At 38.2% G+C, this 27,474-nt stretch overlaps 1 protein-coding gene across 2 annotated transcripts in view; it reads right to left on the bottom strand.

Moving 5' to 3' along the window:
* Window positions 1-27,474, bottom strand: part of corin (corin, serine peptidase) — a 184,325-nt gene that overhangs the window by 50,216 nt on the left and 106,635 nt on the right. For both annotated transcript variants that reach the window (XM_039751395.1, XM_039751396.1), the window contains exon 6: window positions 20,845-20,958. In XM_039751395.1, the coding sequence (XP_039607329.1) occupies window positions 20,845-20,958 (114 nt within the window). The remainder of the gene's footprint in view (window positions 1-20,844; window positions 20,959-27,474) is intronic.

Raw genomic sequence — 27,474 nt, forward strand, 5'->3', positions numbered from 1 at the left:
GACACTTCATCAGTTGTGTCATTGGGTGTTTCGGCCTTTATCACAATACACCCTCACCCGAGGACGGCCCACCACAGGCTGATCAGACCTGGGTGTGTGCCACTCTGGAGGCTCCATGAGCAGCCCATACGGTCTCATTCCGCTTCAGCCACAACCAATGGCTGCTTCTTATGGCGGTATCTGCCAGCTCCTTGATGGTCTTCCGCTGTGCCTGCCCACTGATTCCTACCCCTATCAGCAGCCTCGTGGTGGAACTAGCTATGAAACCCCTGCAGAAGAGCTTCACTGGATGCACAGACACTTTCCAGCCCCGGTCCTCTGCCTCATCTGCCAAGTTTGTATATCGCAGCTTTTTCCTTTCGAATGCCTAATCGATGGCTTCCTCACATGGGACTGTCAGCTCCACAATGAACACACGTTGACAGGATTTAGACCAAAGGACCCGGTCTAGCTGCAGGTTTGTTATTGCGATTTCAGGTGGGAAAGTTAGTCTTTGATTTAAATCCACTTGCATTTCCCAGTCTCGAGCTGCATTCAGTGGACATGAGACTGGAGACACTCTTTTCGCCGGCTGCTTCTCCCCCTCACGGACAAAAGATTCCAAGGATATGGCATTGGTGGTTACCCTTTTGCTCTCCAGTGCAGCTGCCCAGCTCCTTAACACTTGGTTGTGGCACCAGGTGTATTTGCCTTGGGTAAGGCTCGTCTTGCAACCAACCAGGATGTGTTTAAGAGTTGCTGGGGCAGCACAATGGAGACAGGCAGGATCCTCTCCAAACCAAAGATGCAAGTTTGTTGGAGAGGGCAGGACATCATATATGGCTCTGACGGTAAAGCTCAGCATATTGGACTCCATGTTCCACAGCTCGATCCAAGTGATCTTTCTCCTCTCCACACCATCTCACTTCATCCAGCGGCCTTGCTTGGCTTGGGCCACAGCCCTAGCACATCTGCCTACTTCCTCCTGGTGGCGCACCTCCTCTATCACCAGGCGTTGCCGTTCTAACTGGTTAACCTTCTGCCATGTGGGTGTTGTATGCAGGCCTATGCCCCCTCTGCTGGTTTGGACTTGTCCCACTATATCCCGATGTCTCAGGGCAGCCTTTGCCTGTGCCACTGCTGCTGCTGGCCTCCACCTCCTCCCTGTTACTAAGGTTGGAGCAGCGCCTCTGACCAAGGGATCCCTAGATTCCATGAGGGTCAATTCAAGCCTTGCTTTGTAGCATTTGCACATGGATGGTCACTCAGCACACAAAAGCTCTGGCATTTGACTGACCTTTTAGTCCTAAAATACACAATGAAATAGTATATCATAACTTGATTGGTTTTCCATTGAAACTATTGCCCCTCATCTTGGACTATATTTGAGAAGTTTTCACAGAAATTGCAAAAGATTATGCGTTTTGCTTCAAGTTTTTTCTTTTGTCATTTTTAAAAAAGCAGACTGATATTTTCTGCGGTGGAGTGGCACCCAGCCCAGGGTTTGTTTCCTGCCTAGCGCCCTGTGTTGGCAGGGATTGGCTCCAGCAGACCCCCATAACCCTGTAGTTAGGATATAGCGAGTTGGATACTGGATGGATGGACTGATATTTTGCTACAAAAATGGTGCTTCTTGAGGTCCATTATTTTGTGTTAGTTTTTTAAAGAAATCATCTAAAGAATGGGACATATTAACCATCTATGTTCTCTCTGTGGTCACTCACTGAAGTATAGATAAAGTGAGATCACGATGCTCCTCACAGAACACTTTATCAAATATATCCCTGAAGACGTCTGGTTCTAGAAAATTGGGGCAGTCTTTCATTATCTGTTGTGAATTCTCAATGCTATAGACAACAGTCTCTGTAAGTAATTGACATGCATTCTTGCTTTATCCAATGTCACCTTCAAGCTTTGGTGGTAAAGGCAAACACAGACGCCACTTGCAATGACACACCACTTAGGTCTCAAAGAGATCTCAGTTCTCTTCACTCAGCAGACACAAAACTTTCACTTGTGAAAAATATAAGGTACATAATGAGAGTTTTTCTTGGGATATTTTAAAGCTAAGATCTATAATATTTTAACTTGTGATGAATAAAATGAAAATTTAATATGATATTCACATTTAACAAAGTGTTTGTACCAACTGATAACCAATATTTTCTCTGACCTATCAGGCCCCATTCTCAAAAACTAAGCTGAACACTATAATCATTTTTGTGTGTGGGCTACAATCATATCAAGGATCCATCCATCAATCCATTATCCAACCCGTTATATCCTAACTACAGGGTCACGGAGGTCTGCTGGAGCCAATCCCAGCCAACACAGGGTGCAAGGCAGGAAACAAATCCTGGGCAGGGCGCCAGCCCACTGCAGGGCACACACACACACACCAAGCACACACTAGGGCCAATTTAGAATCACCAATGCACCTAACCTGCATGTCTTTGGACTGTGAGAGGAAACTGAAGCACCCGGAGGAAACCTATGCAGACACGGGGAGAACATGCAAACTCCACGCAGGGAGGACCCGGGAAGCGAACTCAGATCTCCTAACTGCGAAGCAGCAGTGCTATCCACTGTGCCACCCCATATCAAGGATACTACACAAAAATAAATTAGATTTTTGGATCTTGCACCATCATAGACATAAGACATCAAAAGTTGCAAAAACTTGGTTATCCTCAAATTTGGAGTGGTAACTGTTATCAGGAATGCATTTTTTAAAGATAAAGTATGAATATGAACTTTGCATAACTTTTCTGTGCTGCTAAAAAATTACAAAGTGAGTGAAAATTGATATTTGACCATCAGTTTTTAAAGGGCTGTAAACTTAGAGTATGATTGATTTCAGAGCATATAATAAGTAGAAAAGAATTCACACTTTACGCTGAGAAAAAAAAATTGGAATGAATTAAATATCTGTTGTAGTTCAGGATATATCTGACATCTTCCAAAGGCTTCTGAATGCTAAAAATTTTGATAGCTACTATCTTTGAAGCAGGCTAGTGGAAAGTAGGAGAGGGCAAAACATTTTTTCATTATTTTTGGCCTTTAATCAACCCAACAATTGAATGAACAAAATTTTGCACTCACTACCTGAGTGAACCTCTATAGAATGACTCTTAGTGTATTTTTTTTTTCACTGGCACCACCATTTTGTCTGCACTTGCCATAACATCACTAGGGACATGACCTGGAAATGCACGTTGTTACCAGAACAGTGAGAAAAAAGGTTAGCATTGGGTATTTCTTAGTCATTCAAGACTATGGATAATTTCTTAAAACTTGTATTTTTCTTTGGTGTAGTATAGATATACAAATAGATGTCACTGGGAGAAGTTTAGCTTTTACAGAAGCTCGAGAAATAAGGAAATATTACAACAAATAATAATAATAATCCCCCTTAAATACGTATAAGAATTACAAAAAAGAAGAAACCTACTGACTTGGCCAATAATAAGAGCAGTCAAGGTGAGCCATTATAAAGGAATACTACTGTAGGTGGCTATGACTTTGTCTTCAGGGTAGGTAGGGTTTCACTTTGGATTTTGACATCTGTATTGTTTGCACCCCCCAGGTTTGACCTTGGTGTGAATCTTTTTGACTTTGTCCATGTCTCAATCCTTTCTGCCAATTCTTTATATAGCATGGAAGTCTGGGTTTTTAAAAGGCTTGTGGGCTTGTTCACTTGGCAGGCCAGCTTAAATGAAGTTTTTTTTTTTATCTGGAATTAAAATATTTTTCTTTTTCTTTCTGTCTTTCCCTCTCTGGCAGGACACTTTATAATTGAGCTGTCTCACTGTATGTCTGGAGCACTTATGGTATCCTGGTGGAAATGTACATTGCTACCATAAGGACTTACACCTTGAAAATTCTGAAGGATAAGCTTATTGAATTAAGTGACAGAGATTAAGGAATGTTACAAAATGAAGGTTAGTTATGGCCATAAGCAAAATGCTGTTAGTCAAGAGATCCACTGTCAAGTTTAATGGGGTTTACTAAATTCATAATCATGAAACAAAACTGAAATTGCTACAAGTTTGGAAGAGTGGCAAAACATTTTCTCACAAATGTCTTTCCTTTATTTTTTTCCAATAAAATTCAGACAATACTTTAATCACCGGATCATTTTATATAACATGGCCAACACCATGTTGTTTCAGGTCACATGTATGTGCATCATATCATAAAACAATGTGGAAATAGTATTTACTTTATTCTAATAAAAAGAGTAAGAGTGCCACTACACTCTTATGTGTCTTGAAATTATGTCCATTTATCAATTCATTGTCGAGTTTGCTTGTTGTAGAGGATAATGATGAACTTTGCTCAGTTCTTTCATTCATCCATCTACCCTTTTTCAGAACCAGATTCTTTATCTCCAGGAAGCTAGATTTCAGTTTAAATTATTTTAATTTTACTTACCATTTTTTTCAAAGGATTCAACATTTATCTCACTTTCTGCCTTTTTGTTAAAAAGTTTATTTTTAATTCATATAATTTGTAAGTGCACAATCATATACCACCTCTTATGTTGCATCAGGTTTTATAAGATTTGAGATTTATCTTTCTGTTTGATCTCTCCTTTTTATTTACAACATTCTGCTACAAAAGACTGCACAATAAACTACACTACAGAGTTTTCATGGAATGGTGTAATAAATAAGAAACATCTAGGAAGTGTTGATTCTTTTGACAAAAACACCAAAACATGCGTCAACTCACACTGGTTGTTCGAAATTCACAATGACTTCATTTTATTGCAGTCACTTAAACAATCTCAAGATCTCAATCCAACATTGCACATTTGGGTGGAAATGCAGTATTTGAAGTGATGCTATTGAGTCAGCACAGACCACATTCCCTAAGAAATGTTTCTATCCCCTTGTTGAATCTATGTCATGTCTTAACATAGTCTGTCACCTGCCGGTGTGTGTGTGTCTCTCTCTCGTGCACCTGTGTGTGTGTCTGTCTCTCGTGTGTGTGTGTGCGTCTCTCTCGCACACCTGTGTGTGTGTGTCTCTCTCTCGTGCACCTGTGTGTGTGTGTCTCTCTCGCGCGCCTGTGTGTGTGTGTGTGTCTCTCTCTCGCGAGCCTGTGTGTGTGTGTGTCTCTCTCTCTCTCACGCGCTTGTGTGTGTGTATCTCTCTCTCTCTCACGTGTCTGTGTGTGTGTCTCTCAATCTCTTGCACGCCTGTGTGTGTGTCTCTCTCTCGTGCCTGTGTGTGCCTCTCTCTCTCGCGCCTGTGTGTTGTGTGTGTGTGTGTGTCTCTCTCATGTGGACTGTAGCACAGATGAAAGCGACTGAGGCTGTGTTTGGTGAGTTGTTGCGTGCGGGCACATGAGCAGGCAGTGCAGATGCCTCGAGAGCAACAGTGGATGCAAGAGGAGGGTTACAGTTGGCGGGCGGGGCTCTGTCGTGCGTATCCCATGATGCGGGAGGATGGTTAGAGTTGGCGGGCGGGGCTCTGTCGAGCGTATCCCATGGTCTTAGAGTTGGCGGGTGGGGCCCTATGAGTTGGCGGGCGTGGCTCTCGCTGTCTTGCGTGCCCTTAGTGAATTATATATATAGATGGTCTACTCCAGAAGCAAACTAGTAATAGATAATGTACTTAATAAAGTGGTCAGTGGATATAATACTGCGGTGGGTTGGCACCCTGCCCAGGATTGGTTCCTGGTTCCAGCAGACCCCCGTGACCCTGTATTCGGATTCAGCGGGTTAGACAATGGATGGATGGATGGATGGATATAATATTGATGATAAATATAAACTCGGCTTCCAACAAATTACACAGAGGAAGCTAAGGAATACTGCTCTGAAATCTCTGCCATGATCTGGATACAAAGTCAGATCTCCATGTACTTTGGCTGGATCTGTCAAATGTCACCTGATCTGTCACACACCAGCTTATAACTTACAACTTTTATGTCTTTTACACAAGTCAGGAAACCACAACTAGGTGACAGCAGCTTTTAAAATTATACTGATTGGTGGGAGACAGATGGTATGAGGAGTGAGATCCAAGTCAGGACAATGTCTATCAGCTATAGGAAGCTACATGGACAATGTCACCTCACTTATGCAGGTAGCAGGTTGCACAAACAGGCTCCTGATAAGACACTCACACTCCTGTGAGTGTGCATAAAGACCAAACCAGTCAAGTATATAAGCCTTTCAATCCAGAAAAGAGGCAGAAATGACAGCATCTTCTTCTCTGTCAATGGGGAGAAGATCCCTTCTGGCAGAACAGTCATTGCAAAGTCTTGGGAAGCTTTACATTGCTGATCTCTCAAACACATTGCATTTTCTGTCACGACGCAGCTTTTGGACAGACTGGAGAATACAGACCAAAGCCATCACCAAGGGAAATTCAAGGTTTGGTGCTATCAATTCACAATGTACCAATGGCTGATGTGGCTATTAAAAATGTGCAAGATGTCCTTAACATCTATACTGAACATGGACTCAAGAAGAAAATAATTACATCCTCAAATGGCTAGGTCTTCCTCAGTGCCTCTCCAATGCAACCCTGTTTGGAAAAAAAAAACACTCTCACTACCACTGAAATCACTCAGTTTGAGCTACATGGAAAAGAAGCTGAGGCTCGTGTTCGAGCTGAGAGACTCAACTGACTATTCTGTATAGAAAGCCAAGACCTCACTTCATACAGCAATGCCCAGCAGGTAGAGAATACCCGTGCTTACATCTAATCTTGCAACCTTATAAAAAGAAGATAACTTAGCTACTGTTCGTAAGCAGTCTATAAGCAAGCAAATACAGCACGATGATGATTGGACTAGGGCTCAGTACAACCATGATATACTCCAAATTAAAATAAACAAGCTAGCTGACAAGCTTTAATTATCACAATAGTTCACCTCTGTCACAAACTCAGAACAAGAAAAAAAAGCACAGATTGAGAAAAGCTGCATGAATAAAAGAATCAATATCTCATCAAACATCAACTTATTTTGCTTAATTAACACATTAACATTCCAAGTTTAACGACTCCTAAACATGGGGCCCCCATAAGCCACCTTTGTCCTTCGAGCCTGACAATCCTCTCAAATCAGATTTTGTTAACATCTCATATTAGTTTACTGTTATTCTGTAAAAAAATGAAGACTGGGTGGTCCTACTGTAATTGTCCCACCCTTCTATGCTATTGTTTTGCTGGCAGATTGAGTATAAGCAAGAGAAAATACAATTTAAAGAATGAAGTACTTGTTAACACTCTGCATTTATTAAAAACAATGACTGCAGCTGACAATAAGTATCTGCCAATGTTTTATACTAAGAAATGTTTTTCATGTTTGGAAAATGTTAACGATTTGTTAAATCCTTTGCCTCTAATTAGGACAAGAATATATAGCGGTGCTATCAACCAGGATGGCACAACACACTATACTGCTACCTTATGGCCTGGTTTCCTCTTAAAAGATATCATTTTTTTGTTTGATTGACTCTAAGTTGACCCAGTATAAGTAAGTGTGCCTCCTGAAGTACTGGTGTCTGACGGGCCAACTCCTACTGTGTACCCATTGTTGCTGGAAACCAGACAAATAGAATAACATCAATTTATTTTTATAGCACTTTTACATAACCAGAGTTAAACCAAAGTACTGTGCACCATATTAAAATATAACACTCTAAAATACAATTAAAAACAAATAAAAGTAAAATAATTAATATATACGTGCAAACAAAACACATTCAATAATTAAAAGAAAGGGCTCAAGAACCCAGAAAAGCCTTGAAAAACAATGAGGTCTTAAACTGGACCTTAAACACACTAATGGAAGAAGCAGTCTGAATAAACAAAGGTAAGCTGGCTTCAGATGTTTCAAAGCTGTGGAGCAGCTACTGATTTCAGGCGAGAACGGGGAAAGGTCAGATATGATTGCCCTGAAGACGTTAAAGACCTTGAGACTGATGGTGGATAAACAGATTACAGAGAGTCAAACCATGCAAGAGCCTTGTAGCCTAAGAGCAAAACCCTTAAACAGAATTTTGCATGTCACAGGAAGCAAATGGAGTGCAGCTAAAAATGGAGAAATGCAGTGCTTTTCCTGAGTACCAGACAGCATCCTAGCAGCTGCATTCTACACAAATTGTACTGGAGATGAACGGAGACTCATTATGACCCAGTGAAATGTATTGCAGTTATCCAGTCGGGAGGTAAGAATGACTATCACAAAGAGCAAAAAGACAAACTTAGAAATTAGAGATGATAAAAACTGCTTCTGACAACTGAATTTTCCTGACTGACAAAGTTGAGCTCTGAATCAAGAATACTTCCAAAACCTAACTTCAAATTCTTGACTTTATCAATGTTGCCAAAAACAATCAGCTCACTTTAATGGGCAGTGCTCTGGTTAACAATGTCAACAGTTAAAAAAAATCATCAACAACTTATATAATTATCTGCTCTTGATTAATATATCCTTAATTAACATTAATTTTATTGTGGCAGTAACTTTTTAGTGTAAGTCTAAAATTAAATACCACCACTCACACCTTAAAAACGACACCACATATGCTTTCCAGTTTAAGGACAATCAGGACTATTTTTCACCTCTTTTTCTGTATCCTGCCTGCCTGGACATTATTTGGCTTGCATCCTATTCTCTGCTTTGTATTTACCCTTCTTTACCAACGTCACAGCTGATATTTGCAGTCTGGCACAGCTTGGCTCAATTCAGCACGTCAAGAAGCCATCAATCCTTCTTTATATTTAAACAAGTTAGAAAGTTTATGCATGCTGTAAAATTCAGGTGCGTTCAAGGCCAGTTTAAGCACTGTGGCCCTCAATGGACGAAGTTCAGTAGGCAGGTTCGAGAACATTCTCAATTCATTTCAGAGTTTCAGGGGCCAAAGAGGGTTTTTTAAAACAATAATATTAATAATACACTTTCATTTAATACAATATAATAGTTAAATTAAAAGGTAATTAAAGTATTACGCAGGCTAGCCGTAAATGAAAAAGTGTTCAAATTAAGGATGTTTCATTCTAAATGTATTTGATATAAAATAATTAACTGTAATATTAATAATACAGTTTAATTTAATATAATAGTTAAATTAAAAATTAAGAGGCAATTAAAGTATTACACAGACTTGCCAAAAATGAAAAAAGCATTCAAATTAAGGATGTTTCGTTCTAAATATATTTAATATAAAATAATTATAAATATTTAAAACACTATTAACATTTATGACAAAAATTTAAATTTGCATCAAAATTATTTATGCCACGAGTTGTGACACAGAAAGGAATTCTTCAAAGCTATGGTTTATAAAGAACAAATTTTGGTCTTCCATGACTGAAGAGCGCCTAAATTCTTTACATATAGTGACTCTAGAAAATTACATTTCAAGGAAGCTCTCATATGACAAAACTGTCTATGAATACATTGCTGGAAAAAAAAACAGAAAAAATAGTTTTTTGTAAAATGTAATTCTTATAGCATGTATTCTCATAAGCATCTAAAGTAAAAGATTATATTGACTGAGGCCATTTTGATTTGATTTTTTGAATTGATCTGCTTTGTTAATCCCCTTTTCTATGTTTTATTTCATTCATTTATTTCAGCCTATGATGCATCACGCATGTACATAACATTTCTCTAATTTTCATCTCCTCATATCTCAAAAACTGTAAGGCATAGGATTTTTTTATTCACACCAGTGATTTTGACATGTGGAATCATCCAGTACTGAAGTTTTAATCAAAATCTTAGATGTAGTGGTTAAATTACAAAAAAAATTTGTGATCTATCATGGAACAACCCCACTCATAAAGATAACAGTGGTTATCCAGGCCTCAGTGCTCATTGCAAAAAGCCCCCATAACAGTTCAAGCTTCAGGGCCCCAAAAACGTTTTTCAGCCATTGGTGGCTACTGTTTGTTTGTAATACAATTTTCCTCATAAAGTTTTATTTTGTACAAAACAAAAATAAACATAAATTAATAGTTATATACAGTGTGTGGAATTATGATGCTTTGACTAAAGTCCAGTCATCTGTGTAATGATATGGGATGAAAGCAATTATTCACCAATACGTCAACAGTCTCATTGAATGTATTCTCATTGGCCCTGGTTCAACATACGGAGCAGGAAACACTTTAGAACATTTGCTTGCATACTTTTTTCTCAATTCACTTCAGAGTTTCAGGGGCCAAAGATAATCTTACCAAGATTGGGCTGAAAGCTGAACACAGGCCTGTACAGGACTCTAGTCCATCGCAAAGACCACTCTCTCTGACACACACGCACACATCATATTCAAATACAGTGACAATCTGTAATAAAATAAGAAGAACTTTTGTAATTAATTATTTTTAGTCTTGAACATGAGTGGCCATTGTAATTTTCATATAATGGGACTAGCAAACGTATTCAGTTGTGACAAATGTTAGGGAACAACAGAAGTGAAAGGCAAACTTTATTACAGCAACAGACCATTATGGATAGCAGTTAGGGTTCAAGATATGAGAAGAAAAAGAACATTTTCACAAATGAAGACACAGGATTCCACACAGTGCTTGAAGAGGAAACATATAAATGGTAGTATTGCCTGGTTTTGCCTGCTTCTTGGTCATCCTTGCTATGCTGTTCAAAGTTCTTAATCATGCCTTCTTCATCAGAGTTTTGACTGTGCTGTTCTAAGTGTATTACATCGAACTGTGAGCTGGGGTATGAGTGGGTCTCCCTTGGAGTTTTGTTTGCACTGTTCTAAATTTATCGTGAGAGTGTTTGTTTTGGCAGTGTAATGTTTTATTAGATGGGCTGCCAGTTAAAGCCAGCACATACAGATATTCTTCAGTTATTTATCGAAACATATAGACAGAAATCGGTACTGTTCTTGCCTTCTCGATGTCTAGCCACCCTAGTAAATTATAGTGACAGTAAAACAGTGAATTATTATAATCTGCAGATGATCTAGCCATGAGCTTGGTTTAGCGTGAGGCAAACAGTACTGACCACGGGTGTACTCACACTGCCAATTCTTTCTGTGCCTAAGCACTTTTGTCTGCATGTAACCCTGCAAAGTCTAGTTCATTTGACTAGTGTGATCGCTCCATGCCAGCCCAATCATACCGTTCCCTGGCCCACTTGGAAGAGGTGGGCCATTGCAAGGTTCAGTAGTATTTATGAACAGTGTGATCACTAAATGTGCCCGAGCATGGAAAACAGACATGACGTCAATGATGTGACAAGTCAAGATTCAATTCTCATTTCATTCAATACCATTTGAGTTAAAAAGAGGTTTTTATTCTCACTGTATACATGAATGTGAATTATAGTTGGCAAAAAAAGATGAAAATTCCTCCCTTAACATCATTTGTCTCAGTAAAAATCTTCTCGTATGTGCAGTAAGATTAACAGCAAAACACTGTGCTGCACACTCAATCAGTGTGTAAGAGGTTAGAGCGTTATCCTGTGCTACACCACTACCAAAACAACCACAAAATAAGTAAAATGATACTGACATACAGTACATGCTGTCACACCATGCTCAGATCTTGCTTTTCATTAAAATTTCATTCATCATTCGGTAAACGTGAATCTAAGATATTTAACAGGCATTCCTGATATTAAGTTGTGGATTTGCCTGCAAATATTTAGCAGCAGCGTGTCTATGAACTTGTGGAATTGCCTGCGAGTATTTAGTGACAGCGTCTCTATGAACTTGTGGAACTGCCTGCGAGTATTTAGCAGCAGCGTGTCTATGAACTTGTGGATTTGCGAGTATTTAGCGACAGCGTGTTTATTAACTTTGGATTTTTCTGCGAGTATATGGCGGCAGCGTCACAAAGTTGTTTCCGTCTAGTTGCATCAGAAAATGTACCACGACGTCTGACACGCCTCCTTTTTACTGTTTTCTCACAGCTTGGATTGCTGCTGTCATAATCGGCTTGAGTTTCATGGTTTGTTTCAATTACGACAGTATTTGCAGGACTTGTGTTGAAGTGACATTCGTCATCTGTCAAGCGTTGTAAGTATACAACCAGTTTCATCGATAACTTCATATCCAGCTTTTGAGAGTTGAAACATTCATAAACATCAAAGTGTCCACTACTGAAATCGTCACCTGTGAATCTAAGATGTTTAAGAGGCATTGGCGGTTGTCCAAAGGTGTAAAATATTTGGCCATTTTGGTACACTTGAAAGCGACAACCGAACAATTCAGCGGCAGCCATCAACTCACATGCAGAACCATAGGTGAAGGGCTTAAGCATTTCACTCTTATAGTGCTCCTGTGTAGTATAATTATCTCCTGTACCGTCATCAGTCCATACCTTGAACCTGTCCCAGTCATTCAATACATAAGACACAATGTTTCTCCAGATATCAAGAGTGAGCCTGATATGGCCGTGCAATATGTAACACATAGAATGGAAAAGATAGGTGCCATCTCCGGGCATGGAAACCACTCAGTAAGTGACAGTTCTTTGAACGATGGTGATCACCTCGATAGACATGTTAATGCGGGTACGGTTGGAATGATAAAGGAAATGGGTACCTGAACAATGTAAAGTAATTCTAAAATACCTACACAATTAACTATAATCATAATAAATGAACAATAAAACAGAGGAGAAGCCGTGGATTAAATAAAAAGGCTGTAGTTATCAGCAGGGAGACGTGAATCCCGTGGCGAAGCAAGGAAAGGAATGAAGAGACTGGAGCGACGGACGGCCTTATATAGGTAAGCAGCCAACAACGTGGGAGGTGTTGGGATGGGGGACCCAACGCCGCCTCACACGGTGACCGAGCTGCAGGATATGGACGTATATATGTACGTAAGTAGGATTCAGTTATCGTTGGGAACCCATGTACCAAATTTCTTGAAGATGGGCCCATAAGTAACAAAGACTGTTGAAAAGTTCAATATGGTGGCCGACAGTGGCATCATACCACCGAAAGAAGTACCAAATTTCAGCCTTCTACCTCCACACAGGAATTTGGAGAATTAGTGACGTTGGAAAGTTCAATATGGCGGCTGACAGTGGCGTCATACCACCGAAATAAGTACGTACATTGGTTTCGGTTAGCGTAGGGAAGCCGCCTACCAAATTTCGTGAAGATGGGGCCATAAATAAGAAAGTTCAACATGGCAGACGTTGTTGACCATTATGACCGTTATGCGTAGAATTTCGAAATTAAACCTGCTTAACTTTTGTAAGTAAGCCGTAAGGAATGAGCCTTCCAAATTTCAGCCTTCTACCTACACGGGAAGTTGGAGAATTAGTGACGTTGGAAAGTTCAATATGGCGGCTGACAGTGGCGTCATACCACCAAAATAAATATGTACATTGGTTTCGGTTAGCGCAGGGAAGCCGCCTACCAAATTTCGTGAAGATGGGGTCAGCCTTCTACCTACACGGGAAGTTGAAAAATTAGTGACGTTGGAAAGTTCAATATGGCGGCCGACAGTGGCGTCATACCATCGAAATAAGTACGTACATCGGTTTCGGTTAGCGTAGGGAAGCCGCCTACCAAATTTCGTGAAGATGGGGCCATAAATAAGAAAGTTCAACAGGCGGACGTTGTCGACCATTATGACCGTTACGCGCAGAATTTCGAAATAAAATGTGCTTAACTTTTGTAAGTAAGTCTGCCAAATTTCAGCCTTCTACCTACAGGGGAAGTTGGAGAATTAGTGATGAGTCAGTGAGTGAGTGAGTGAGTCAGTCAGTGAGTGAGTGAGGGCTTTGCCTTTTATTAGTATAGATTAGGAGATAGTGATTCAAAAAATATCATTTTCACTTACTATTGAGTGTCATCACAAATTATTTAATAAAAATATTAATATCAAACTTCTTTCATCAATACTTAACTACTCTAGTGAGGTGTAACAGTGAATGTTGTTACAAGTTAAATAGTTTTTTTTCTTTTGTGTGGGTGATTAGTGGATGAAAAGTTCATCTTAGCATGGTCTGTACTAATGGCATGCCTCATCCAACTCCTTTTAAGGATGGTCTTCCACTTTTTCAGTGCAGCCCCAATTATTTTTCCGAGTAGAAGTGATTTGTCTAGTATTTGGTATGGCCACACCCTATAAGCACTGGGTTATGGCCAAGCTAAGCAGTGAGCTGGATGGGGGAAGTCCAAATCTAAGTTTTGTAACGGTTTTTAAAGGAAGAAATAGAGCTCTTCCCATTTGTTTCAGATGACAATTGGTGCAGAGTTCTGTTCATCAATGTTACTCATTCTTGAGTTATGGTCCTTTCTTTGAACTTGGGTGTCCAGCTAGTTCCTCCAAAAGATGTCTCAGCGCTGTTACATGGTCTGGGATTTATCATCTTATCACATAAGATGCAGTGGTTGCATTCTGACAATGGGCCCCATCATGGAAACTAAGACTTTTTAGCTGGCATTAAGGGTGTCTGGCCCTGGCTAAGAGCTCCATGTATGTGCTATTGCTTAAACTATCCAGAGAACACTTTTCTTCTGTCACCATTAATATTCAACTATATGCAGTGCTCTGTTATGGTTCTCTTTCATGCTTAGGTTTTAAATCATGTCATCAATTCAGACTGCAATAATTGGTTACCAGGGGAGGATCTACTATGAAACTAATAACACTTAAACCTTAGGGCCCCTAATGCTGGAGGAACCACCAAAATGACTTTAGTCCACATCGATTAAAAATTTTGGGTATCTACCGTGTGAGAAGGTTTTTTTTTTTAAAATAATAATATTAATAATACAGTTTAATTTAATACAATTTAATAGTTAAATTAAAAATTAAAAGGTAACTGAAGTATTATGCAGGCTAGCCATAAATGAAAAAGTGTTCAAATTAAGGATGTTTCGTTCTAAATATATTTAATATAATTATAAATAATTTAAAACGCTATTAACATTTATGACAGAAATTAAAATTTGGAATAAAACTATTTATGCCTATAACGAGCTGTGAAGCAGAAAGGAATTCTTCAAAGCTATGAATTATAAAGAACAAATTTTGGTCTTCCATGACTGAAGAGCGCCTAAATTCTTTATGTATAGTGACTCTAGAAAATTACATTTCAAGGAAGCTCTCATATGACAAAACTGTATGTGAATACATTGCTGGAAAAAAAACCCAGAAAAAATAGTTTTTTGTAAAATGTGCATGTATTCTCATAAGCATCAAAAATAAAAAATTATATTGACTGAGGCCTTTTTGATTAGATTTTTTGAATTGATATACTTCAAGGGTTAATCCCCTTTCCTATGTTTAATTTAATTAATTTATTTCAGTCTATGATGCATCATGCATGTACATAACATTTCTCTAATTTTCATCTCCTCATATCTCAAAAACTATAAGGCATAGGAAATTTTTATTCACATCCGTGATTTTGACATGTGGAATAATCCAGTACTGAAATTATAATCAAAATCTTAGATGTAGTGGTTAAATTACAAAAAAAATTGTGATCTATCATGGAACAACCCCACTCATAAAGATAACAATGGTTATCCAGGCCTCAGTGCTCATTGCAAAAAGCCCCCATAACAGTTCAAGCTTCAGGGCCACAAAAACGTTTCTCTGCCGTTGGTGGTTACTGTTTGCTTATAATACAATTTTGCTCATAAAGGGTTTACTTTGTATGAAATAAAACTAGTAAAATCAACAAAAATTAACAGTCAGATACAGTGTGTGGAATTATGATGCTTTGACTAAAGTCCTGTCATCTGTGTAATGATATGAGATGAAAGCAATTATTCACCAATATGTCAACAGTCTCATTGAATGTATTCTCACTGGCCCTGGTTCAACGGAGCAAGAAAAATATAAAAAGATTTGCTTGCATATTTTTTTCTGTTAGTCTCTTTCAACTAATTTTAGGTGTGTTTGTATATAATGTGTGAAGCACCTGTTGCAATAGCCTTGTTTGCCCTGCCCCTCCCCCAGGACAAATCTTATTGAATGTGGCAAATTTATTCTTTAAGAAAATTTATTGAGACAGTTCAACTTCCATTTGGATATCTCAACACAGATCACACTGTACGCACTTTTAAAATTTCAGAATCTCCTATTGAAAAGCATATGCCAATTTGCAAACTTTTTTGTCTTCAAACAAAGAAACATTCTGTGTGACTTCAACTATTAATTAGTTTACTGTTTCATTTTTACCTTGACAGCAGGTAAACCAACTTATAAATTTTGTATATTGTCCTATTTTTCACTTCTGATAGCTACTACTGATGGCAAACAGATCCCCAGTACGAGTTAATTAAGCACCAATAAACTGTGCGTACGAGCAGGAAGTCATCACTGGCTACTTAAGCACACATGGGACTGCAGTCCTCCATTGGCAAGTCCAGTGAGGAGCGTGTGGAAACCACTGTATCAGCAAATTGTTTCTACTTTGTGAAGTCTTTCAAGTGGTTTGAGCACAATCAAATGAGAACAAGTGTATCAGTATGTATCAGTCCTCCTGAAGCTATAAATTGTTACAGGTAAGTTAAATGATCTTTCTAAGCAAAAAAGTATAAAATGCAAGCAAGTAAAACAAAAGGTTATCTAGATATGAATAATTTACCCTGTGATTAATTTAATTTAGTAGGGTGACCAGGATTCTTGGTGACAGTGACAGTCCAGTTTTCTGGCTATGCATCCTGATAAATCAATGAAGAATATCAAAATGCCTTGGATTTAACAGGCTGTCCATCTAATAAAACAGTGCTACACTGAAACAAACATCCTGATGATAGATTTAGAACAGAGTGTAGTAAACTCCAAGGGGTAAGCCCATACCACACCCCCACCCTCATTTCAATGTAATATATGTATAATAGTGTGGCAAAAACTCCTGAGCGGGAAAGGTTGATTAAGAACTTGTGTTGAATTTCAACAGCATCATGACAAGGACCAAGATTCAGATAAAAATAGAGCACTGCCATGTATTTGTTTGCACATTGACCACTGTGTGGAATCAGATGCGCTCATTTGGGAAAATGTTCTTTTTTCTATGCCCCTATCCCTCACTGATGCTAATGAGATGAAAAAAGCATTAAACAAATGAGGATGGGCTTTATTCGTGGGCACACCTTCTGTACATGTGTCCCAAGTGTTTGGGACTTTAAAAATCTGGTGACCCTATAAATCACTGTCAGTGTGCCACATTCACCTGATATCCACAATGGTCAATCTCTGTAATAAAGTTTACCTTTCACTTCTGTTATTTCCTAACATATGTCATAACTGAATAGCTGTGCAAGTCCCTTTTCATAAAAATGACAGTTGACAGACGTACAGTACTTAATTTGGGTTATGTTACTTAGTCATTGCTATGTTGCTATGTAATTGCAAAATGTGGGGTGTGAGTTTGAGTGTAAGTAAGAGTGGTCCCTGTGATGGACTAACCCAGGGGACGGCAACCTGTGGCATGCAAGCCACCTGTGACTGCGGCTATTCTCAAAACGACAGACGCATTCACATTTTCATGTCTTAACATATTATTTTATAATACACTTGTAAAGATAAATAATTTATTAATGATATAATATTATTATTTTTCATTTAGATATATCTTTAGCTATATGTGAATCAGGCGGTCAGTTGTGTACCTCTGTCATGCGACGGACCGTCTGAGATTACATCTTCGGTTAATTGATATGCTCTCCAGAATTTTCTTCAGTACCCAAGATTGTATGTACGCTTCAGCATTTATTGGGATTCCTAATTCTTTCATAGACTTTTTGTGGTAAATTGCCCCCAGGCCTTTCCATTTCTCCTATTATAGCCAGCTGAGTTTGGAGTGGTGAGTACATTTTGCACTGCTCGGTCAGTACAGTTACAATAGTGAAGTGGACAGTGAAGGACAGACGATTGTAAAGCTGAACAAACATTACTCAAGAAAGGAGGGATGAGGGTGAAGACCATGACTACAGGACTGAACAGTGTTGTAATAATAATCACCTTTGTGCTTTTACCCATCCAAGTGATTTAAAACTGAGATGCCCCAACCACAAGATGGCACCTAAGAAAAAAACGCTAAAAATACAAGATGGAAACCAGGAATTTAAAGCCAAATGGGAAGAAAATTATGCTTTTATGCAAAACTCTATGGGACTTCCAATGTGTCTAATTTGCAATGAAAAGTTATTAAATAACAAAAAAATCAAATTGTGAAGGTCACTTTTTAACAAAGCAAGACACATTTGCAAACAAATATTGTTTCGAAGAAGAAAGAAAAAAGCAGTGACAGAATTAAAGCAAAAAACGCAACAAGCAATGCTGATATTTAGCAGCTGGATACAATCTTCAAGTAATGTCACTTCCGCAAGTTCTCATGAGATTTCAAAGCAGGGAAAACCTTTCTCAGATAGAGAATTCATAAAAAAGTGTTTTTTTTTTAATTGGGCAAAACATCTCTACTCTGACTTCAAAAATAAATAAGATATTAATAAAAATGTTAAAACAAAACGTTCACAACAGAATCATTAAGATAGGTAAGAATGTGACAGATCAACAGATTGATGGTATAAACTCTTATTTGGCATGTGAGGAGTCATATAACATGAAAGAAATCATACAAATTAGCCTTCTGTGACAATATGTTTCTGATAAAGGTCTCCATGAAGAATTAATGGCTTTGACACCTCTTAAAGGACAAACTCAAGGTGGGGATATCTCAGCAGCAAGTTTGGAATTTTTGACTGTTAGGGAAATCGACATCAATAAACTGGTATCTATCACTACAGATGGAGCACCCAGTATGATGGGTAAAAATAAAAGCTTTGTTACTGTCTTCAAACAAAATGTGGATGAAACATGATATTTTATGTTTCATTGTATTATTCATCAAGTGTTATGCGTGCAGACATTTCTCATCATAATTGTAAAGGTGATGGGTTTGATAGTAAAAATAATCAACCAAATAATGGCAAAAGGACTTCACCACTGACAGTTCTGTGCCCTTCTTGAAGAAGTAAACAGTAAATATTCCAACCTTCTATTGCACAATAAATTTATCCAGAGGATTAACTTTAGAATCTTTTTAAGTCAAAAGGAACATGAATATCCAGAGTTAATTGATGAAGAATGACGAAGAATGGTTACAGAAATTTTACTTTGCTTTTGATATGATGACACCTTTAAACCACCTGAATCAGAAGATACTGCAAATTTACTCCTGGAAACCATCCTTTCTTTGAATGACAACTACTTTTGTTTGCAGAAGACTTGAAAAGTGGAAATCTGTTTCATTTCAAAACTTTAAAAAAACATCTGGAAACTACTGGAAGTGTCATAAATATTAAGTTCTTTCTGGCAGCTACTGCAAAAATCCATGATTCAGATACTGGTCACTTCAAAAATTTCAGAGATGAGAAGTCCACTTTTTTGTTCTTGACAAAACCACTTGTGGCGAATGTCAGATAACTTTTTTGCCATTTCCAACAGTTGACAGAGCTCAGTTTGATCTACAACTAACAGATTTGAAAAGCAAATATTTGTGGTCTTTGAAATTTACAGCTTTACAAGTGGAGCTTGAAAATTTGGAAAGAGAAAAGGTGACTTTAACCATGAATCACAAATGGATGGAACTTTCCAACTGTCAAAAGGAGGACCAACTGATTTTCGAAACATGGAAGAGCCTTCCAGACTATCATTGTCAACTCAAAATAATAGCGTTTGGAATTTTGACAATTTTTGGGTCCACTTATTATTGTGAGCAGACATTCTCCAACATGAATGATATCAAAAACAAGCTAAGAAGTCACCTTAATGATGTAAAGCTTCGAATCCTGTTTAACGTTGAAGACTTCCAACTTCTCAACGAACACAAAACAACTACAGTATGTGCGGAAATGCAGTGTTAAAAATCTTGTTAATTTTTTTTGTTTATTTTCTCTAAGTACCTGAAGGTTTGTTTTTGTGTTAAATGCATATAATACCCATATTGCATTAAAGAAATCTCATCTCGATCCCCCATCTCTACCCATTGCGGCTCTTTGTAAATCTTGGATCAAACATTTAGGATAAAATGGTTCTTTGCTTTAAAAAGGTTGCCGACCCCTGGACTAACCTGTCCAGGGCTGTTTCCAGCCATTTTCCTAAGCCTGATGAGACAGTCTTTGGCTCACAAAACTCTGCAATGGAATTAGAAGGTTTTCTAACCTATCTGCTAAACTCAGTCATTTGAGGGCTACAATGTCTGCACAACCCTTGAATGCACCTGAATGTTAGGCATGCATACATTTTCTAACTTGTTTCATTCACTCTCTGTTGTGAAAACTATGTGTGAGTTGTGTTATGGCTTCCTTTCCAAAGTGTGTGTGCCATGTGACAGAGTAGGCATCCTATCCAGGGTTGGTTCGTGCCTTACATCTGATCATGTCACAATTGGCTTTGGAACACTGAAACCTGCAATAAAACAGGTTTAGATTCCTAAAATGGGCTCATTTGTGGTACTTTACAATCAAATAGTGAATAAATGAACAGATCACAGGATAACATCAAGGATTATAGCCTAACTATAAAGGACCACAAAGTGAAAGGAACTGACAGAAAAACATTAGCCAGTTTCAGTTTTGTTGAAACATGAATTTGAACACATTCAGTGAGAGCAATGATCACTCCAATATAATTGTAATTACAATTGTAATGTGGTATTGATGATTTTAATAGATATAAGATTTGAACATAATTATATAAATTAAATATGCTATTCACTGTAAAGCATTTACTATTGCCAGATTTGTTAAGCCTGATGAACTTGGCAACATGCAAATGCACTGTCAGTGATGCCAAAATGTGATGACTGCCAATGCTATGCTAGACATCTCAAAAGTGTAAAGACCACAGTTTAGGCTACAGACTAAAGTGATAATATTCACCCAATTACTTACTGCAGTGTGCCTCATCACTCCAGTCATCACAATCATTGTATCCATTACACAGCAGCTTCCTGGGGATGCAGACTCCTGTAGTGCACAGGAAGCTATCTTGCCTGCCACATAAAGCTGAAAGAAAAAAAAAGTTAACTAAAGAAACCTTCACTGAAGCCAATACATTAAATGAATAGCTTAGAGGACTCCATTAACACAATAAAAGTAATAGAATAATAGGTCTCCTTCTTGTAACAAAAAACAGTAAAATGCAGGTATTCTTTAAATGTGTGTTTTGCAGCTGCTTTGTTGCTTATAAAGGTTTTATCTGTTGGAGGAAAATATTAACATCAAGATTAAGTGAAACACAGAAGGAGGTAGTACAAGTTTAAACCATCGCAAATGCAGGTGAAGAAAATACTGTTGAAAAAAATCTGTAATGTTTCAATTTTTCAAAAATTTCAAATACACTAATTCAAAGAAGACATGAAGTGGAGATGCATAGTCTGTTATATTTTGAGCATGAGAGCCAATAAACCAGGCAGTAATGCTTATGATGCTTGCATAAACATTTATTTGTGTCTAACTAGAACCAGTATTAAGGTCATGATCTTCTCCAAAAAGAGTGTGGATAAGAGGGTTTGGAGTGTAAAATATGGTGTTGCTGGTTCGACCTCCACTAGCAATTTGTGACCTAATCAAGTCACTTGAACTGCTAATTGTTCCAATCATTGAATATATAGTAGGTAATTTTATAGCACATATGTGATCTGCAAGTCTGAATAAATCCATGTAAAACTGCCTGAAGTCCACACCTTGAAGGTCACATACGCAGGATTATGCAGGATTGTCCCTAATGTGCAAGTCACTTTTCTAGATGGCAATACTGAAATGGCTCCCTCTACATAAAATACAGCAGGCATGATTTCCCCAGTGCTAATTTGAGATTACATTTTTAAACTATTCAACCTCCCATCCATCTCCCAAAAGCAGTTCACCCTACACAGAGGTGGAACAAGTTAAGGCCCATATGAAATGAAAAAGCTCCACTGAGACTGAGCTACTGTGTCTATAATACACAGATACTACCATTAGAAGGATAACAACTGCAGAAAGAAATACACAACTGTGCTGTTTCCAGACTCATAAAATAACTACTATATAGAGCACCATTAAATGAATATAAGTTACCAAAAAGATGCTAATTTAATTATTTCACTGCACAGAAATGCACTCAAATGTTTACACAGACACATTTTGAAACCAAATGTGCCACTGCTGACTAATCCCTATAATATATTATTATGGTCAGTGAAACAACACACTTCAATAAAGCATTGGAAATGTTTAATATGCAGTAAATGAAGTAGATGGCATGGAACATAATAAACTGCATAGTTGCTTTCATGCTAAGTTATAGTAAATATTTCACTGACAGCAAGAAAAGTCATTATAAATGTAAGTTGACTAAAAAGCAGATTAACAAGAGAGTTCTCTTATTTAAATAAATGACTCGAGCACAAATTAACAGTAATTAGAAGAACATTCAAGTCTGCCTTAAGAATTAGTTTTTATGGTTGCCAAAAATGCATTATTCTTTCTACCCACTGTGCTGCATCTCAGCTGGAAAGAAACAAAATAAAGTTCATCTTATTTCACTCAGTTCTGTTCTACAAATTCTCAAAAAATGTGGTTGTATTTTTGTTTTGCCCGTCTCACTCTAGTCTATCCCTACCCAATTGTTTGCCTAACTACGTAACTACCATAGCCTCTAGTCTCCTAAGACTATAAGTTCCATGTACAAGACTACACAACACCCTAGCTGAAAAAGAGATGAAAAAATGTAGTGAAATGTATGATCTTAATATGCATGTTACAAGAATGAAATTAAAAGCCAGCTAGAATAGAAAGAGAACAAAATAGAAAATGCAAAATGTCTTCTTAAACAGAACTTTATTCTGTGCTGTGCTATAGTTAATATAATAATCTTTTTGAGGTTATAGAATAAGTGATAGAGTCGCAGAAGCTATTTCAAGGCTAGTGTTGTGGTCTTTATATACATTATCTATACAACTAAAATGATTCAGCACAGTGAGTGACAGAGACTGAGAAAGGTGATGGCCAATTCATGGTACACAACCCAGCATGATACACCAGGAACAGTGTAGTATCTTTACTCAGTTTACTGGGTGAGCGAGCCTTGTGATGGGCTGGTGTGCTGTTTGAGTCTGTTACCTACATTGAGTGCAGTGCTGGTTTGATAGGTTCAGAGCTCCTGTGACTCTTAATGAGATTAAGCGGATTTGAGTAAGTACAGCAGATTCAGAAAGTATTCAGACATATTCAATTTTCTCACACTTTGTTATATAATAGCCTCGTTTTAAATTTGTTTTTCATCACATCAAGCAACACTCAATATCCCAGTATAACAAAACGAAAACAATGCAGATTCTATTGATTCTCGTTGAGAATACTGATCATCACTAAAATGTTTCTCCACCTTGTTTGGAGTCCACCTGTGGTCAGTTTAATTAACTGGACAGGATTAGGACAGTCACAAACTTGTCTGTTGAAGGTTAAACAGTTGACAATGTGTATCAGAGCAAAAACCAAGCCATTGAGTTATAGGATTTGCCTACAGAGTTTAGAGGTAGGATTGTATCAAGGTAAAGATCTGGGGATGGCTACAAAAAACTTCTACAGCACTTCTACAACATAGCTGCCTTCAAAATTCTTAAATGGACAACGTTTGGAACAACCATGGCTCGTCTTAGAGCTGACCAAGCTAAGCACTTGTTGAAGTTCCTTGGAAAGTGAGGAGACCAAGAACTCAATGGTCACTCTGGCTGAACTGCAGAGGATCTAGGTAGAGATGGAAGAATCTTTGTGAAGGACAACCATCACCACAACACTCTACTGATAGGTGCTTTATGATGGAGTGGTAGACAGTGACATCTCCTCATTAAGACACACATGGACACCCACTCAGAGTGTGCAAAAAGACACCTAAAGGAGAAATAGGATTCTCTGGTCTGATGAAACCAAGATTAACATCATTTTTGGAAAAAAACAGGCACCGCTCATCACCTGTGCAACACTATTCTAACAGTAATGCTGGACCTTAAGCTAGGTTGACATTTCACTTTGGGGCAGGAAAAAGACCCTAAGCACAAACCAAAGACAACAAAGGACAAGCTTAGGGACAACTCCAGGAATCTCCTTTAGTTGCCAAACCAGACCCCAAACTTGAATCCAATTGAACATTTCTGGAGAGTCCTGAAATTAGGTGTCCACATAACATAACAGACTTTGAGAGGAATTGCAGAGACAAATGGCATAAAATCACCAAATGATGGTGTGCGAAGTTTGTTGTGTCATACCCACAAAGACTCAGACTGTAATCGCTGCCAAAGGTGCTTCAACTAAGTATTAAGTAAAAGACCCAAAACACTTTTGTCATAGTGATAATTAAGTGATTTATTTTTATTACATTTGCAAACATATCTGAAATCCCACTTTTACTTTGTCATCCTGAGGTATTGAATGTTGTTTGAGGGTGGGTGGGAAAAATGATTTTAAATTATTTTAGCCCAAGGTTGCAACACAGCAAAATGTAAAAAAGTGCAGGGGGTCTAAATACTTCATTAATCCACCATATTTATGAATGTCAGTCAGTCATCGTCCAACCCGCTTTATCCTAATAAAGGGTCACGGGGGTCTGCTGGAGCCAATCCCAGCCAGCACAGGGCACAAGGCAGGAACAAATCCCTGGGCAGGGCGCCAGCCCACCACTTGGCACACACAAACACACCAACCACACACTAGTGACAATTTAGGATCGGCAATGCACCTACCCTGCATGTCTGTGGACTGTAGGAGGAAACCGGAGGCACCCGGAAGAAACCCATGCAGACACGGGGAGAACATGCAAACTCCACGCAGGGAGGACCAGGGAAGCGAAGCAGTGGCGCTACCACTGTGCCTCCCTGCCTCCCTATATATGAATGTATTCTCCTTAAAGAATGGCTAGAAAAAACTGGGCGGTACACATAAACATGTGTTGATAAGTCTGAACCACTTTTAGAAAAATCAAGCATTAGCATAATTATAACTCAGCAAAGATCAAGAATTTAGTAGACCCCACCATGTCTGCTAAATGTTTGTGTTTTAATTGTGGTAGACATAGCTGCAGAAATGAAAATTTACAATATATTTAACTTAAAGAATGTATAATATTTTATGCCTTAAACATTCTAAGACATTATATAAACAAATAATTAGAACAATATGTATGTCAGAAAAGTGCTTTTTCCAGCAATAAGTAAAATGCCAAAATGAGACAGTGATGATCTACTACGTTCTTGATTAGAGGACTTTCATAAAAGTTAGTTTTGCAGAATAGTCTTTTTGATAAGCAAGGTTCAATAAAAGTGCTCATTCTCCACCTCTCATTTCCCTCTTTCGCTAGGCACTTCCTCTTGTCAGATGGACCTTTGTGCCAAATCACTGACTGCAAACTCACTGGTTTAAACAAACCAGCTAGTAACTAACATAGTCCAAACGAAAAAAGTAAGCAGGAGATTTTAAAAATGAGTACTAAATTTATTATAGACAAGTAACATAACAAGATACATGTAACAATGTGATAGCTTATTATACCTTAACATTTTCAAAGCCCAGTCAATCCTGTGCAGGGTATTTGCTGGTATGGGGGGGCATGAGCCTATCCAGCAAGCATAGGGCACAATGCAGGAATAATCACTGGACACGGTGGCAGTCCATTGCAGGGTGAAAACACACACATGCTCACTAGGACTAATTTAATAATAATAATCATTCTTTACATTTATATAGTGCTTTCTCACTAATCCAAGTGCCTTTCATAGTGAGTGAGGGCCACTTAAACACCACTAATGCATAGTATTCACCTGGATGATGCGACAGCAGTCATTTTTGTGCCAGTATGCTCACCACACATTAGCTATTAAGTGGTGAAGTGGATAGTGATAGACAGTTACAGACATGGGATGATTAGGGGGCCAGAACGACTAGGTCATGGAGGGCAATTAAGCCAAGATATTGGGATACAATCTGCTCTTTATAAAGGATGCCCAGGGTTCTTTTACAACCACAGAGACTCAGGACCTCAATTTTACATTCATTCAAAGGATAGTGCCATTTTTATAGCACAATGTTCCCATCTCTTCACTATAGCATTGTGATCTCCATTCAGACCAAAGGGTTAGCACTCCCTGCTGACCTCACCAACACTTCTTCCAGCAGAAACTCAAGCTTTTCCTAGATAGTCTGCCATCCAAGTACTGGCCAGTCCTGAACATGCTTAGCTTCAGGTGAATGACTTCTTTTGAAGTGCATTTAGAATGGCTGCTTTAGCAACACCAATCCACCTAATCTGCCTGTCTTTAAGAGGAAACTGGAGCCCCTGGAAGAAGCCCACACAGACACAGTGAGAACATGCAAACTTCATGCAGGGAGGATCCAGGATACAAACCCAGGTCTCCTTACTGCGAGGTAGCAATGCTACCACTGCACCACCATGCCACTTACAGTGTGATATTTAATTTATACATAATTCAATTAGGAGGAAAATTTAAAAATTAGAGGATATAAATCTATAAAATAACAGAACAATGTGAAGTGTTATGGTTCGTCAGTTCACAAAACCCAGTAAAGGGCTTCAATAAGAAGCAGGCATTATGATTTCAGTAACATCTAGACACAAAAAACAGGGCAAAAGGTAGCCTAAAGGCAACCAATAAGAACAAAGCCAATGTAAAAAAAAACCTAGAAGCAAAACCTTAGTTCGTGAGCAAAATGTCAGAACCAGAATAGCAAGACTACAGTAGAACTTACAAAACCAAGATGAGCTGACGTAACACAAAACTTGAGCACTTTTTCAGCCTTATACAGACCTGGGAGACACCCACAGGGGCACAGTCAGGGGGTCCCCACAGGCTCAACATAAAGTTGACAAGGAACATAATAGAAAGAACGAATAAGTTCATAATATAATACAATAATACAAATAATGTAATAACAAAACTGTATTGAAAGGAAAATAACATATTCAATAGCATTAATTAAAAATTAATATTAAAAAAAGTGTTTTTTTCATTGCCTAGATATTTCAAGCCACTGGCTAAACTTCACTTGGGCTCCAAGGCAATACATCCTGCCTCACTTTCTTCAACTCTATGAGACGATCCAAGCCCTGTCAGACTTGTCAGTGGCCAGGCGCCCAGATTAATGGACATTAGTAACAGAAAAGCATTTCTGAAGCACATGTAGATAAATACTGTCTGTCCTTCTGTCTCTTTCATGCTCTACACCAGCTTCTTTCATGACCAGGTTGTGCTGGCATTTATTTTCTCCAGCTAATAGCATCTTTATAATTTGCATTGTATTTTTTATAAATACTGCTTTACATTTTTTGTGATATAATCACAATCTCCAAGTATGGTTATAGATTTCAGGTTGTATTGGATATTTTGCCTGTACCTTTTTAAAAAAAGAAAGAGCTTATCTGTATAGTGGCCTCAGGTGCCACCATTAGATACTGTAAAGGCAAATTATATTTATGACTTTATAAAAAATATTAATATAACTACAGTATATGTGAAATAACTACAC

Source organism: Polypterus senegalus, chromosome 4 (genome assembly GCF_016835505.1).
Source record: "Polypterus senegalus isolate Bchr_013 chromosome 4, ASM1683550v1, whole genome shotgun sequence".
NCBI lineage: Eukaryota > Metazoa > Chordata > Cladistia > Polypteriformes > Polypteridae > Polypterus > Polypterus senegalus.